Raw genomic sequence first — 15,374 nt, forward strand, 5'->3', positions numbered from 1 at the left:
TTTTGTCTAAGGGTTGAGTTACCCCAAAATATTATTCTGTATGACATCAGAGAGTGAAAGTATGTTAGCTTACTAATTTCTATATTCTCAAAATTGGCAATTATTTTGATCGCAAAAGTTTCTGAACCTAGTCGCTTTAGAAGATCCAAAATATGAATCTTCCAATTAAGATTCTCATCTATATGTATACCCAAAAACTTAGCATGCTTTACCCTGTCTTCTGACTTCTGTTAATGTGTTACATTTATTGAAGGAACTGTACCTTTTGCAGCAGAAAATTGGATGTACTGTGTTTTTTCGAAGTTCAGAGCAAGCCCATTTGCAGAAAACCAATTAATGACTTTTCCAAGGACCTTATTTGTACCATACAGCGCTTCTAGTGTCTTAATCAGACTGTTATTCATCTAAGCTCCTGGCTTGCAGATATCTCGTATTAGTAATATGAGCTCCTGTGATCCCATACACTTGATCATATTGTTCACGCCCCAACCAATATGACACTACTCTCTAACATACCATGATATCCAATGGACATATCCCGAGAATCACCAGTAAAACCTCAACAGGTGTAGTGGGAAAGGCAGCGGACAGCCTCAGAGTATCCAGACAATGCCAGTGAATCCCGCAAAAGTGTTGAAGATAGCTTTCCAATCCAAGTGCACAACATGCAGCAGTAATTTATAGTTGGCAGTGTGAGCAAAGGCACTCTTATGAATAATTTAAACCTCTTTCTGAGTAACAAATGTTACATGCTCCACATGGATCCTTTTCTCATCAAGAAGAATGCCAAGAAACATGCAAACAGTGCTGTGTGTTATAGGGACTTATTCCAGCCTCAGGGAAGGATTTATGGTGAGTGAAAACATTCCATTCACAATTATGTAGGTAGTTTTACGGTTAACTATAATCAATTTGCTGTATGTGCACTACCGCTACATCTGAATGAGCACATCATTCATATTTTCCTCATGTGTCACACTGACGTCCCCAACAACAATCAGGATATAATACATGTACACAAGAGCAACACATTCAACACAATGTGCCCCATCTAACAGGTGTAAAAGGAGTTCAGTACTAAGATCCAACAACAATGGACCACTTATGGAGCAATGGAGTTAGTGTTACAATTTTTTTGATTACCTCACTCTGCTCTTTAAACCATTGGGCAGTACGCCCATTACAACAATCAAAAAACTCCTTTAAAGACATCTGAGAACCCAAAGATCTCAAAGGTGTACAAACGTCACAGGCCACCAAAGAGTGCCAAATGCACCTGCGATGTCAACCATGAGTGATCTGAGGGGCTTATCTACATCATCTATAAACCTTCCTTTTCTGGATCCATATTGGCACTGGTTCAAACCCAAAAGGTCCCTCAGCACTTGCAACTTGTCACAAAGCAGACGTTTCATGACCCTGACTAAAATGTTTAATAAACAAATGGGTCTGTAACTTTTCAGTTATCTTTGGTCTTCATCGTTTTCCTTTTTAATGACTGCTGCCCCAGTTGTTGAAGGCACCATCAATGGATGTGCCATCCACACAATCTCAGAGTATCGGCCGTCTGGACCCAGTATTTTTCCAGTTTTGAGCTTGGAAATATTAATAGCAACTTTCTGAGAAAATGGTAATTCCAACACCTGATTGTCACTATCTAGTGAGAAGTTGGATGGGCCCACAGTGGCGGTAGGGGAAAAAGGTTTAAATTTTGCTCCCACTCCAAAGAATTTTTCTGCGCTACAGAACAACCAGTACACAGGTTCCCTGAGAACCAGGTGGAAAAAATACGATAAGACATGTCCCAACACATCTTTTCTTACAAATGGTGGTGGTGGTGGTGGTGGTGGTGGTGGTGGTGGTGATGTAGTAGTAGTTTTACAAGCTGACAAGGTGACTGCCGTGGTTGTTCTGGCATGGGACAATTACATCCTTCAAATGGATTCACTACTCAATAATCCAGCGTAAGAAGGCTATCTAGTGGCTTCACAGGCAGGATTAAGGCAAGACACTCTCACTTTTGAAAAAGAGCACATTTGTCAGAAGATTTAAACTCATCCTGGTGCTGCCGTTCCACCTAGGTTGTATGGTTTACCAAAGCTTCATTTGGAAGGGGTACCATTATGCCCTACTGTGCACACCCACTAATAACCTAGCAAAGTATTTAACATCTTTCTGAGCCCATGTGTTGGAAAGTGTGAACACAAAATTTCCAATTCATTTGACAGTTGAAATCTTCGAGGCTGAATCCTTCGGATCTACTAGTAAGTTTTGATATGGTATCTCTATTTACACAAGTCCCTCTGGAACAATCCTACAGTTTGATCAGTGGAAAACTGGACAAGGAGTTGGTGGAGTTTTGTTGTCATGTTCTGACAGCCACATATTTTACATTTACTGCCAACATTTTTCTTATCAGTATGACGGAGTGGCTATGGGTGGGTAGTACTTTATCACCCTTAGTTGTCAATTTATTCAAGGAGTACATTAAGGATAGGGCACTGAGGACTTCAGCTTGCATTCAACATGCTTCTGGAGATGTGTAAATGATGCCTTTTTTGTCTGTCCACATGAACGTGTTGCTTTTAACAGATTTTTAGAACATTTCACCTGCTTTTGTCCCAGCACTACAACTACCATGGAGGTCAAAAATGATGGGCGGTTTCCATTTTTGGACATTATGGTTTGCAAAAAGTAAGGTGATACTCTGGGAATAGTATTCACTGAAAGACAGCACATACTGTTTGGTATCTGCATGATAAAAGTTGCCATACACTGTGCCAAAACAATGGCGTCCTTAGGGATCAGGTACGTATAGCATGTCCAATTTCCAATACGGACAGTATAACCCAATAACTTGAACATCTGGTGGCTGTGTTTAAGGAAAATGAATACACTAAGAAGCAGATTCATCACGTGAAGGGGTTTGGATCATTCCCACAGATACATGGAAAGGAGCACAGACCTGTGGCCTTTATCCCTTATGCTAGGGCATATCAATTAAGGCTGAAAGAATTTTAAGGAGTTTTAACATTAAGAGTGTGTTCTGTCCACTTTCCAAGATTAAGGCAGTACGTAGCTCTGTGAAAGATGATTTGGCGTTTAGGAAACCTGACATACATAAAATTCCATGTCAATGTGGGAAAGCTTATATCAGCCATTCGACTCTCACAGTTCAGACAGGTGCATGGAACATCGTCATTACACGAGGCTACAACAGCCCAAAAAATTGGTGGTAGCAGAACGTTGCTTAAACGAGGGCCATCAGGCAGAATCTAAGGAGATTTTTGACAATTGCCAGTACTTTCCATTTTTGGAACAGTGTTTGCAAAGAGGCAATTGAAATTAGGCCGACAGACAATTTTTTCCACTTTGCAGGATGTGGACCCTGTATTCCCACTCACAACACAACTTTCTTCCATGTGACCAGCCCGAATGATTGAAAAGTGTTTCTGTATGTTATAAATCGTTGCCACCAGCGTCACCAGCCCTGTCTTGCAGGGCAGCAAATGTGGTCAGCAGGGCATGCACCGTGTATGGTACAGAGGCTTATGGCACAACCATGAAGTGAACTAATCAGCGAATACAACAATTAGATGTGACTTCATATGCTTTCCCAGGTTAATAACTCCTGATAGTCTCTTCAGGTTTTCTGCCAAATCGTAAAATCAATATGATTCAATATTTCCACAATCCATTTGTCTGGCACCTTCAGAAGAACACTGCTGCTGCTGCTGCATCCCGCTGAAAACTGGTGCCATGGCTGCAAATCATCGTCCTATATAAGTCTCACCGGCAGCAAACCTGAGGAGACTATCAAGAATTATTATGCCAGGAAAGCATACAAAGTCGTATCTGATCGTTGTATTCATTTTTTAGTTCACTTCAAAGTTGTACACGTATTTCCATATCTATGTTCCTGTTACCATCACAAAGTATGGTAGATAACAAAAATTCAGTTGACTCCTCCTGTCCAACCATCACAGAGCTATCCTCTCTATGAAACATCCAGATGACAGTAGGTCCCTTAACCTTTTCAGTGAACAACTTTTACAGTATTCCCCCATGTATCAGACTGCAGTGGCCTTCAAAGACATTTCTCCCCAGTGTACTCTTTTTCTTTCCAGGAGCAACGTTTTTTAGCTCATCCTAAAAGGCCGGTATGCGCACACCCTTGCAATGTGTTCCAATTGGCCTAAAGCATGTTGATAAACTGCTCTTCTTACCCTGCGCCTCAACATGAAAAGTTTTGGTCTAAACATTATTGTAGCCTGACTATTTTTTTTTTTCATGTAACATATAAATGTCCTGTGGTCTTTGCAACAGTTTAGTTATTAGCTACATACCAATCTCGATAAACCAGAAGTGATTCCATTGAAAATTTTGCAATTTAGGTAATTAAGCCATCCCATACTATTTTGCTAATGTCCAAGTCATTCATGCTCTCCTTGATAGATTTTTCACATCAAATAGGAAGCTCTCAACCATATTGTACTTCACTGTTTCATGAATTCTATACCCATTATTATTACTATGATGACCACACTCCACTCCACAGAGAATTAGGGGAGATCTGTGAATGATGTCAAAACTGCACAGGTGTCTGCTGCTGTTGAAGATTCAGTAACGATGTTATCATAATCCCCACCATCTTCATCCTATCCTCTTTCAGGGGCTCCATGAAGATGCAGCAACAAGATGGACAGCTGACATGTTAGAAACCATACTGTTGCAGGCAATGGTGCAGCAAAAACATCTCTTTCCATCAGCAGCCCCCACAGCTTTAGGAATGGATGCAAGTGTTCCCCATACAGTCTCTCCTCGAACAAAGCTCACAAACCTCATCTAGTGCGATGATGTGGAAATGTCTACTTGTTTTGTGAGCAAGTCATTATCAGCCATACCATCAGTGTTTAAGTTTCGTGAATACTTCACTTGTACAAAACTGTGGTAGCTCAGATTCGCTTCTCATGAAAAAAAATTTCTACTTCTACATCTAAACTACAGCACTGCAAGTCACACTTGAAGGGCTTGGCAGAGAGTTCATCAAACTACTTCCAGACTATTTCTCTACCATTCCACTCTCCAACGGTGCATGGAAAAAATGAACACTTAAATCTTTTTGTGTGACCTCTGACTTCTCTTATGTCATTACGATGAACATGTCTCCCCACGCAAGTGGGTGTCAACAAAACATTTTCGAATTTGAAAGTATGTGTCCGAAATTTCATGAATAGATCTTATCACAATGAAAAAGCCTTTACTTTAATGGTTACCTCCACTAACTTGCCTAACATATTCACGACACCCTCCTCCCTATTTCATTATAATACAAAATGAGCTGCCCTTCTTTGAACTTCATCAATGCCCTCCATCAATTCTATCTCATAAGAACTCCTTCTGCACAGCAATACTACAGAAGAGGATGAAATAACACCATGCGGGCAGTCTTTTTAGTAGACCTGTTGCATATTGTGAATGTTCAGCCAGTAAAATGCAGTGTCGGGTTCACCTTCCCAACAACATTATCTATGTGATTATTCCATTTTAAGTTGCTTTTAATTGTAATCCTTAGGTATTTAGTTGAATTGACAGCCTCTAGATTTGTGTGATTTATCATGTATCCTAAATTAATAGATTCTTTTCAGTACCTGTGAATCACTTCACGCTTTCCATTATTTAGAAGCAATTGTCCTTTTTCCACCATAAAGATAGCTGTCTACATTCTTTTGCAATTGGTTTGGCCTTCTGAATAATGACTTTACTGGGAACTGTGACCTCTCTGACAGGAAATCATGATTCCAGTTGTACAACTGAGACAATACTTGATTGGCATGAATTTGGTTAGAAGTCACTTGTGAGGAACACCTTCAAAAGTCTAATTAGGGACTCAATTTGAGATCCTCTGTCAATAGCATTTACTACGTTGTCTAAACAAAAACCTAGTTGTATTTCACAACAACGATGTTTCCTGAATCCATGCTGTGTGTCAATACATTGTTTTCTTCAAGGTAATACATAATGTTTTATCATAGTGAATCAGTGACATGGGTCTGTAATAGTGTGGGTTACTCCTAATTCCTTTCATGAGTAATGGTGTGACCTATGAAGCTATCCAGCTGTTAGGTACAGATCTTTCTTTGTGTGAGTCATCGTACATGGTTGTTAAGTATGGAGATGGTACATCAGTATTCTCTGAAAGGAATCTAACTGATACAAAATATGGACCAGAAGAGTTGCCTTTATTAAGTGATTCACACTGATTCGCTGAACCGAGGATATCTACTTCTAAGTTATTCACGTTGTCAGCTGTTCTTTGTTTGAATTCTGAAACATTTACTTTGTTGTCTTTGGTGAAGCAACTTTGGGAAACCTGTTATTGCATAACGTCATGCGCCAGCATGTCGGTCAAGAATCTTAGAGCAGAGAGGGGTGTGAAGACAACGTCAGCCAATAGTACGCTGACCGACCCCTCTCTAGGACGACAACGAGACAGCAACAGCAACTACACACAGAAGACATAAGCACCGCGTCGCCTGGGCACAGCCCAGTTGAAGACTATCCGTTCTACAAGCTCTATAGCAGCGACTTAGGAACTGCATTTCTTCTCTTGTGTTACAAATTGTATATACTAAAGAGATTCCTTGTGTTTCATGTCACCCTATGCTTGTGACATCTCACTGTAAATTTCTCAAAGTTAAATACTGTCATTTATATTACGGTAATTCATTAATACGATTTGCTTGAATTGTTGTCTAGCGATCCGAGAAAGCAGGTTTCTTAGGTACCACATATTTGACCAGTAGGCAGAACACAACATTGGCGATGAGGAGGCCAACGGATTCCATATCGACAGACACCACAGATTCTCCATTTTCATTCTGAGGGCTTTTGTGTTTTGCTGGCGTCTTAATTCTCTGTTGTCTTTTCTTTGCAGGGGTGTGTTTCCTTGCTTTAACAGTATATCTTATTGTTTTTGCTAATCACTGTTTTCAGGTGGGCTTTGCAGAAATTTTCTTTGCTTTTGTACTTGCTTGCCTTGTCTGTTTATTGGATTTGTTTCTCCCACGATTAACAACCCACTTATCCCGTGGCGCCACAGCTGCAAGCATTAGATGCAACGCAGCTAATGCAGATGTTTCAGTCTCAGAGCCAGCAAACTGCATGTCTGCTGAACATGGTACAGCAGCTCCTGGTAAATGAAACGAATGCAGAACAACAAACTACACCTACAGCAGCTCCAAGTGCTATACCACATTTTTCTCAGTTTAGTGAAAAAGACGAAGAATACCTCGAATGGTAGCAACTGTTCGAAGCCACATAATTGCTCACAACATACCAGGTACTGTCCATGGTAGGAAGTGCAGTGTTTAGACTCATCCAGAAACTATTTCCTAATGCCACTCCGAGTGGACTTTCATATGATCAAGTTGTACATTTGCTAACTAACTATTATGACCAACAAGTGAATGTGGTAGCAGCCTGGTACTATTTCTTTAGTTGCAAGGAACAGTCAGAACAAACTTCTCGCATGTGTGTAACAGATTTGCAGGTATGACGAAGAAATGTAAATTCAAATGTGCTTGTGGTGCTTTATATTCAGGCATTATGTTGTGTGATGCGACCGTATACAATGTAACTCATTTCAAACTGAGGTAACAGATTTTCAAACAGTCCAATCCATCATTTCAGCACACAGTGCAAATACTAGATCAGTATGATTCAGATGCCTCGTAGGCCGGTAAGTTTGAGCAGCCAGCAATTTGTCAGGTCAAGTCATTCCTTGCTCACAACCGATCCGTTAGGCAGCAACACCTTGCACACACTACGCTGCGTAAAAAGTTCTCTAAACAGGCAGTTACACAGGCGAACAAAACTAAATCATGCCCTCGGTGTTATTTACGACACAAATGCCAAGACTGCCCGTCCAAACAAACACAATGTTATGCTTGTGTAAAGAAAGGACATGTACAATCTGTATGTTTGCAACAGAACAAACTTAACAATTCCACCCACTCACACAAATCTAGTCACAATACTCATGTCATCAATGCCGTGTATTCAAAGGCTGCTGCAGGCATCCACAGATTTCCGTCCCATTCGGGTAATTCCTTCGTGGTGTGTTGGCTTTTTGCGTTAGTGTATAGCTCAACCACCTTCCTGAACTATAGTTTTGGTTTAAATGAAGTGAAAGCTGTCTGAACTGATTATCTCTTGCTACTCATCGAGCAGGCTGTGGACTTGGGCTAGAAAGTTGTAAAATACCAATCTCATACAAGCAGTGTACTTGTCGCAGTGCTACGCCAGTCCAACAAGCTTTTTGTACATTTGCATATTAGTGGAAAATGTGTGAAATTTCTGTTGGATATGGGTGCCTCTGTTACATTGCTGGATCGTAACACACAAGAACAGTTAGGCTCTTCTAAAACTAGCATGCATTTGATGGCATAAAATGGACAACTCATTCCTGTTCTCAGAAAATCTACTTTGCCTGCTATGTATCGATCGCATATGCGACCTGTGACTTTCACTGTGCTACACTCATGTGAGTGTGAGAACATATTGGCCATGATTATTTTTATTTGTTTGCCTTTAAAATTCAGGACAATGTCTTGTCAGTGTTTGCATTCAATGCAAAAGATGGAGTACCTAGCTTGCTGAAGGACTCCCTGAACTATTTTCTGAAGGTTTAGACAAGGCTAACAATTTTGTTGTTCATACTACTACAAAAGACACTGCTCAGCCGAAATTTTTCCAGGCCACAAATGTTTCCACTCCATTATGGGACAAAGTTGCTGCTGAACTTAAAGAATTGCAAGATAGTGGAGCTATTGCGCCCACACAAGCTAGCCAATGAGCAACTCCACTGGTTTTGCTCCCCATTCTTTCAGGCCGCATTCGTCTCTGTGTTGATTTTAAGTGTACAGTCAACCCACAAACTATGATTCATACTTATCCATTGCCATGCCCAGAGTATCTCATGGACAGATTAGGTGTTGGTCATTACATTTCAAAAATTGATTTTCGTGATGTATATCTTCAAATACCACTAAATGAAGGAGTTCAAGAAGTGTGTGTTGTGAACACTCATTTAGGCTTTCAAATAACTTCCGGGAATTCAGCCAGGTAACACTTTCAGCGACAGCCGATATTTCGGTGGGAGAACACCCCGCGCCATTTTCAAGGAAAACTGCAATGGACAGGTGACGTACATGCAAATTTAAATCCTCAGTTCTCGGTCTGATGCAGGAAAGATAACACACACGCTCAACACTAGTGCCACCAATGATGACCAAAGTCAGAGCTATCGATAGTGAGACTACGAACTCACAGGTGAGGTAGCATTGACTCTGTCCCTCTGTTTTTCGACAAGGGAGAGAGCCGGATTCCACACAGAGTTTAAACAAAAACCTCCATCCCTGTTAACAGGGTTGCTCGCTAATTTAATCTCAACTGTCTCCGTAATAACACTGTCCCAATAGCTGGACGTGCATGCCAATATCTCGGTGTTGTTATATAACATGGGGTGACAAGTATACAAGCAATGTTCAACAATAACAGATCTACTTGGCTGCTGTAATCGTGTGTGCCATTTATTCTCAATACATTGACCCTCCACGGTCCTGACAGTTTGACCAATATATGCCATGCCACAGGTACAAGGAATGTGATATACACTGGCCTTACGCAGACCAAGATCACCCTTAACAGAGCTCAAAATGCTCTAATTTTAAATGGAGGTCAGAAAACACATTTCACATCGTATTTCTGTAAAATACAACCGATCTTTCCTATGTATGGTAAAAAGGCAGTATACTTAGGTGTCGACTCAGAATTACCATCAATCATCCGATGTACAGTTGGTCGATAGTGCAATGCACGTTCAATCTGTCTATCACTATAACCATTTTGACGAAATGTAACTTCAAGATGGGACAAGTCAGCTGGCAAAGTCTGAGCGTCATAAATGACATGTGCCCTGTGAACCAAGGTTCGAAGTATCCCTTCACTCTGAGCCGGATGGTGACAACTATTAGCCCTGAAGTACAAGTTGGTGTGAGTACATTTCCTGTAGACAGCATGTCCCAATTATACATCATCCTTCCTCCTAACCAACACAACCAACAAGTCAAGAAAGGGAAGGCAACCATCCTCTTCCACCTCCAGCGTAAAACGAATGTTCAGGTGGATCAAGTTCTGATGTCCTAGAAAGGCATTCAAATTCTCCCTACCATGAGGCCAAACAACAAAGGTATCATCAACATATCTAAAGAAACAGGCGAGTTTCAAAGGCGTCGACTCCAATGCACGTTCCTCAAAGTCTTCCATAAACAAATTTGCGATCACAGGAGACAAGGCACTACCCATCACAACTCCATCTGTCTGCTTGTAATACTGGTCATTTTCCAACGGCATTTGGAACAGCTGACTGCTCAAGTGGCAAACTGTTGAAACTATTTGGATGGTATTGTCATAGCAGGTCGTGCATATTAAGAACACATTGCAAATTTAAGTGCTTTGTTTTGTGTGTCATCTAATGCAGGACTAAAGTGTAGACTGGGCAAGTGTTATTTTTTTTAACCTGAGTTGCAGTATCTTGGTCATCTCATAAACAGCCAAGGTGTACGTCCTCTTCAGTTGCATTTGTTAGCCATACAAGATTTGCCAGTCCCAATGTCGCAGAATTGCAGTCAGTCTTAGGGAAAACTAAATACTATATTCGGTTCATACCGAATGCTGCACAAATCGCAGCTCGTTTGCATTGCAAGAATGTTCCCTCTGTTTGGACAGATAAGTGCCAAGAAGCTTTTCAAAAACTTAAAGATGCATTCCTTAGTGATCGATGTTTGGTTCACTTTGATCCCGACAAACCAGTTGTGTTGCAAGCTGATCCTTCCTCTTATGGAGTTGGTGCACTACTTTTGCACAGAATTGGTGATAACGGCAGACCTATTGCTTTCGCATCAAAAGTATTGTCCCAAGCTCAGTGTAACTACTCACAAATGGAGAAAGAGGCATTGATTATTGTGTATGGTGTCACCAAGTTCCACCACTATTTGTATGACAGGATATCCCACTTAGTTAACAGATCACAAGTCAATTCCTGTATGAACTGCCCTAAAATTGCAAAGATGGTCTTTGTTGTTGTCTCCATACCAGTACGACAGTACGAGATTGTATGTTGCCCGACAGCCCAACATGGCAATGCAGATGCACTTTCATGTCTTCTGGTTGGCCCTGATATGGACTGCTCAGGATTCTGAATTACTTCAATCCTTTCCTCTAAACTACAGGAAAATTGCACAGGCCACGGAAACTGGTTCAGGTTTGAACATTTTGCTAAAACACATTCATACAACTTGGCCTCGCTCACTGTATAGCATGAAGAATGCTGTAGTGCGCCGATACTTTGGACTTCAGCATAGCCTCGCTATACAAGAAGGTGTGATGTGTGATTCTTGTTCAACATGACAGTGGACAGTCATGTGTGTTGATCCCCAAAGCTTTGGAGGGGGAAAAAAAAGTGTTGCAGTTACTTCACCAAGGACATGGGGGGGGGGGGGGGAGAGGGGGGGGGGGGATTGTTCGTACAATACAGTTAGTGCGTCGCCACTGTACTGTAGCAGGGTACGGACACCCAAAAAGAACAGAGGACATCACAGTGTCACACCTGTAAGGAAAATCAGTCCATTCCACCACAAAAATTTTCTGCTGGCCTAAGTGGCAATCATCATGACAAAGTGTGCACATAGACTTTGCGAGATCTTTACAGAGCACTCGTTGGTCGATTGTGGTAGACTCTTATCGCAAGTTTCCCTTTGCTGTGCCAATGACCTTGACAGCATCATGCGGCACAATTCAGGTGTTGTCCTCTATTTTTTGCCTCGAAGATTTGCGTCAGGACCTTCAAGCAGCAGATGGCCATACTTCACACTGCACAAACCAGGGAGCATGAATTGCAACTGTTTATTGCCTCCTATCATTCGCATCCACGAGATGGACCATCACCAGCAGAATTGCTGCACGGCCACCACCATCGGACACTGCTCCACCCTCTTCAGCATCCGGTACCAAAGGAAGGCCACAAGTATCGTTTCGCAGTGCATGATATTGTGTTTTACAAGTTTTTTAGCAGTAGCAGAAGGTGCGTGCGAAGCAGCACATGCATTTAACTCCTTTCAGACACAGACAGATTGCAGCGCCGACATCACAATCAAATTCGTCACTGTCATGTGCACGGTGATCCTTCTGTGTCTCTCCCCCCAGACTCATGGATCTCGAGGACAGCGCGGCCACAGCAGCCACCAGAAGGTGTCATCACAACACCGCGGAATCCCCCAATGGAATCTGAGCCTCTGCCTCCTCTCGGCCTACCAATGGAGCTGGACCTGCCGAAGACGTTGCAGCTGACACCTTCTACATCTGGTTATGGTCCTCAGGGGGTGGACGCGTACCCTGCTGGTCATTTTCCGGGGGCCTCTTCTGACAGAGCAAAGGCTAGATGGTGGTGTACGACCGGAAGCCTGAAGTAGCTTGTAGCCACAGATTCCGGTCCAGCACAGCATCCACACTACTGCCTCTCCTGCCATTGTTGAGCTACGAATACAACGATGGTCCATCGCTTCGAGGGGTGGAATGTTCCGGCACAACGTCAAGCATCAGCATGTCAGTCCAAACCGTTAGAGCAGAGAGGGCTGTGGAGAAGACGTCAGCCAATAGTATGCTGACTGACCCCTGTCTAGGACGACAACGAGACAGCAGCGGCATCTACACAAAGAGGACATAAGTGCCACGGGCTAGCCACGGCCCAGTTAAAGACTGTCCGTTCTATGAGCTCTATTGCAGCGACTTAGGAACTGTATTTCTTCTCTTGCGTTACAAATTGTATATAGTAAAAAGACTGGTTGTGTTTCATGTCACCCTTTGCTTGGGATATCTCATTGTAAATTTCTCAGTTAAGTATTGTCTTTTATCTGACTGTGATAAAAATTCATTAATACAACTTGCTTGAATTGCAGTCTAGTGATCAGTTGCTTGTCAGTGCCATTCATAAACTTTCTGCTTGTCATCTTCCAAGAGGATATATAGGAGCTCTGCTGTTTCTACGTTACAAGAAATATTTAAAATGAGAGTAGTATCGTTTCTTTCTTTCTTTCCTGTGGGTTTTTTTTTTTTTTTTTGTAAATCATGTCTGCACTACTGGAAACCAAATTCAGTTTCAATTTTTCTTAATTTTGTAAATTTATATTCACAATGTACCACTTCGTAATGCACCATTGTAATCATAACAGGACCAGAAGCAATCTAAATCTGAAAAAAATTGATGTAGACTGTCAAAACAGCTATAGATGAGCACCCACGGCACGAAATGCATTGTGCATTGACATAAAATCATGATCGTGACTTAAGGCGGTTGTTCTATATTTTACGAATGTAATACAGTATAAAAGAAACATTGGATAAAATGAAACAACATTCCAAGACCGATTCAATGTTACATCTACCATGATTCCAATTATTCAAAGTGAAAATACCATGAGTGATTACAAAATGCTTAATTCAGTGATTGGACTAAACAAATTTACTCACCAACCGAGCCTTCCTTCGACAGTCGTCTTTGGAAATCTCCCTCAAAGTATGACTTTCCATATTTTGGCACATCTGAAAGTTTGGTAACAGGATTATTTATGTATCGAATTTTAACATGCTAACAAAGTTTAATTTTCAACTACCGCTCACTTCAGTTACATATATTTCATAAACATGTTGAATGAGATAGTTGTGTCCACAGTTATTTTTAATTAACCATTGCCACCAACTTTTGAAGAGTAATACCACAATGAAATAGTAACAATTTAACACGAAAAACTTCATTCAAATAATTGGCACACTATCACCAGTTTTCGATACACTTTCCTGCAAGCACCATGAACGCATTACTATTCAGAGAACCCTAGTTTAAGTTCAAACTTCATTGCTGTATGATAACCAATCCTCTTATCCACCTACCTCTATGCCCATCACCGCCTCATTAAACCTTACTGCCATCGTAAGTTCACTCCCCCCCCCCCCCCAACCCAATCTATCATAACTAACCCTGAACAAGATTCCCTTATCTACCTCTCACTCCCAAATCTCCACTCTGAACTGTGCACAATGCACACACGCTCTATATCGAGAACCAGCGTCTCCACCTTGTTGTGACAAGAGAGAAACTTCTGTTACACTCTCAGAGCTAGAAATCTTACTTCCCGTGTTTCAACAAGGAGGTAATCACTAAGCCATTGGTCTTTCATGAATCTGTGAAGCTCTTTATAAATTTGGCTTCCACATAAACGCATATTTTATAATAATTTCTTCTTTGTGATCAGCTGTCTCTCCACTAAAGTGGCAAAATGAATTGCAATTTAAAATTTTAATGATGTTCATATTGCAATATTAAATACATTACATGTATGTGAGTTCAAACATTGACTGCCAGTAACAACTTATTCCTGAAGAAAAAGAAACCTAAACTGCACCATTGCCCCAGTGATCTTCACACGATTGCTTCTAACAGCACAAGGCTATTGGACCCAGCAACCAATTTTACATAGTAGATGCAAATGAAGAATTTCTAAATGTGAGATGTACTAGTCCCTGCCTCAGTCATAAATACTAATACTGCAGTTCTGAAAAGAAAAGTATTCAAATGATGCATTAAACACGTAAGCATTCAAAAGGTCAGTTTTAATGGGCAACACGAATAGCGATGTAATTTTGTACTAAGTTCTTCGTCATTACAATGCCCTTGGAAGTGGCAAATGTTGTTTTTCAGGCCACAGTTATTCAATTTAAAACTTCCTACTTCAAGAGAATATCATTTTGTTAAATTACAATGAATCTTTACATACATGCAATTCAAAGATACTTTAACAGTAACTTTACAGTATAAGACTATGTTCTGCTGAATGGTATGATAAGCTGTGCTACATAATTGACTTCTGGCAGCAAATATTTGTTAACTATTGTGAATACATTTTATCAGGTTAAAAATTCAGGTTCCAGCTTAAACCCAAGACATATTACAATGCAAGTAAAGGGCATAAAAGCCATAAACCCCAAGGCCTTTACAAAGTGACACCTGAAAAGGCTCGTCAGATGTCACTGTTTGAAATATTTTCTGATTTATCACTGACCAGATATATGCAATTGTGTAAACAGTGAAGGCTCTTGTACGATTCAGAAAAAACAAAGGAAAAATCTTCCAAAATCTCTTGTTTGACTATTCCTAAATAAATGACATAATCACGTTTGTCCATGCGACTTCAGGCATAATATAGAGTACTAGTTCTGTATGTTCTTATTACACTAAACTTGATTGCTCCCATTAT

At 40.9% G+C, this 15,374-nt stretch overlaps 1 protein-coding gene across 28 annotated transcripts in view; it reads right to left on the reverse strand.

Annotated features, from left to right (window-relative positions):
* Positions 1-15,374, reverse strand: part of LOC126298596 (uncharacterized) — a 331,195-nt gene that overhangs the window by 146,441 nt on the left and 169,380 nt on the right. For all 28 annotated transcript variants that reach the window (XM_049989986.1, XM_049989996.1, XM_049989992.1 and 25 more), the window contains one exon: positions 13,591-13,662. In XM_049989986.1, coding sequence (XP_049845943.1) covers positions 13,591-13,662 — 72 coding nt within the window. The remainder of the gene's footprint in view (positions 1-13,590; positions 13,663-15,374) is intronic.

The sequence above is a fragment of the Schistocerca gregaria genome, chromosome X, assembly GCF_023897955.1.
Source record: "Schistocerca gregaria isolate iqSchGreg1 chromosome X, iqSchGreg1.2, whole genome shotgun sequence".
Classification (NCBI taxonomy): Eukaryota; Metazoa; Arthropoda; class Insecta; order Orthoptera; family Acrididae; genus Schistocerca; species Schistocerca gregaria.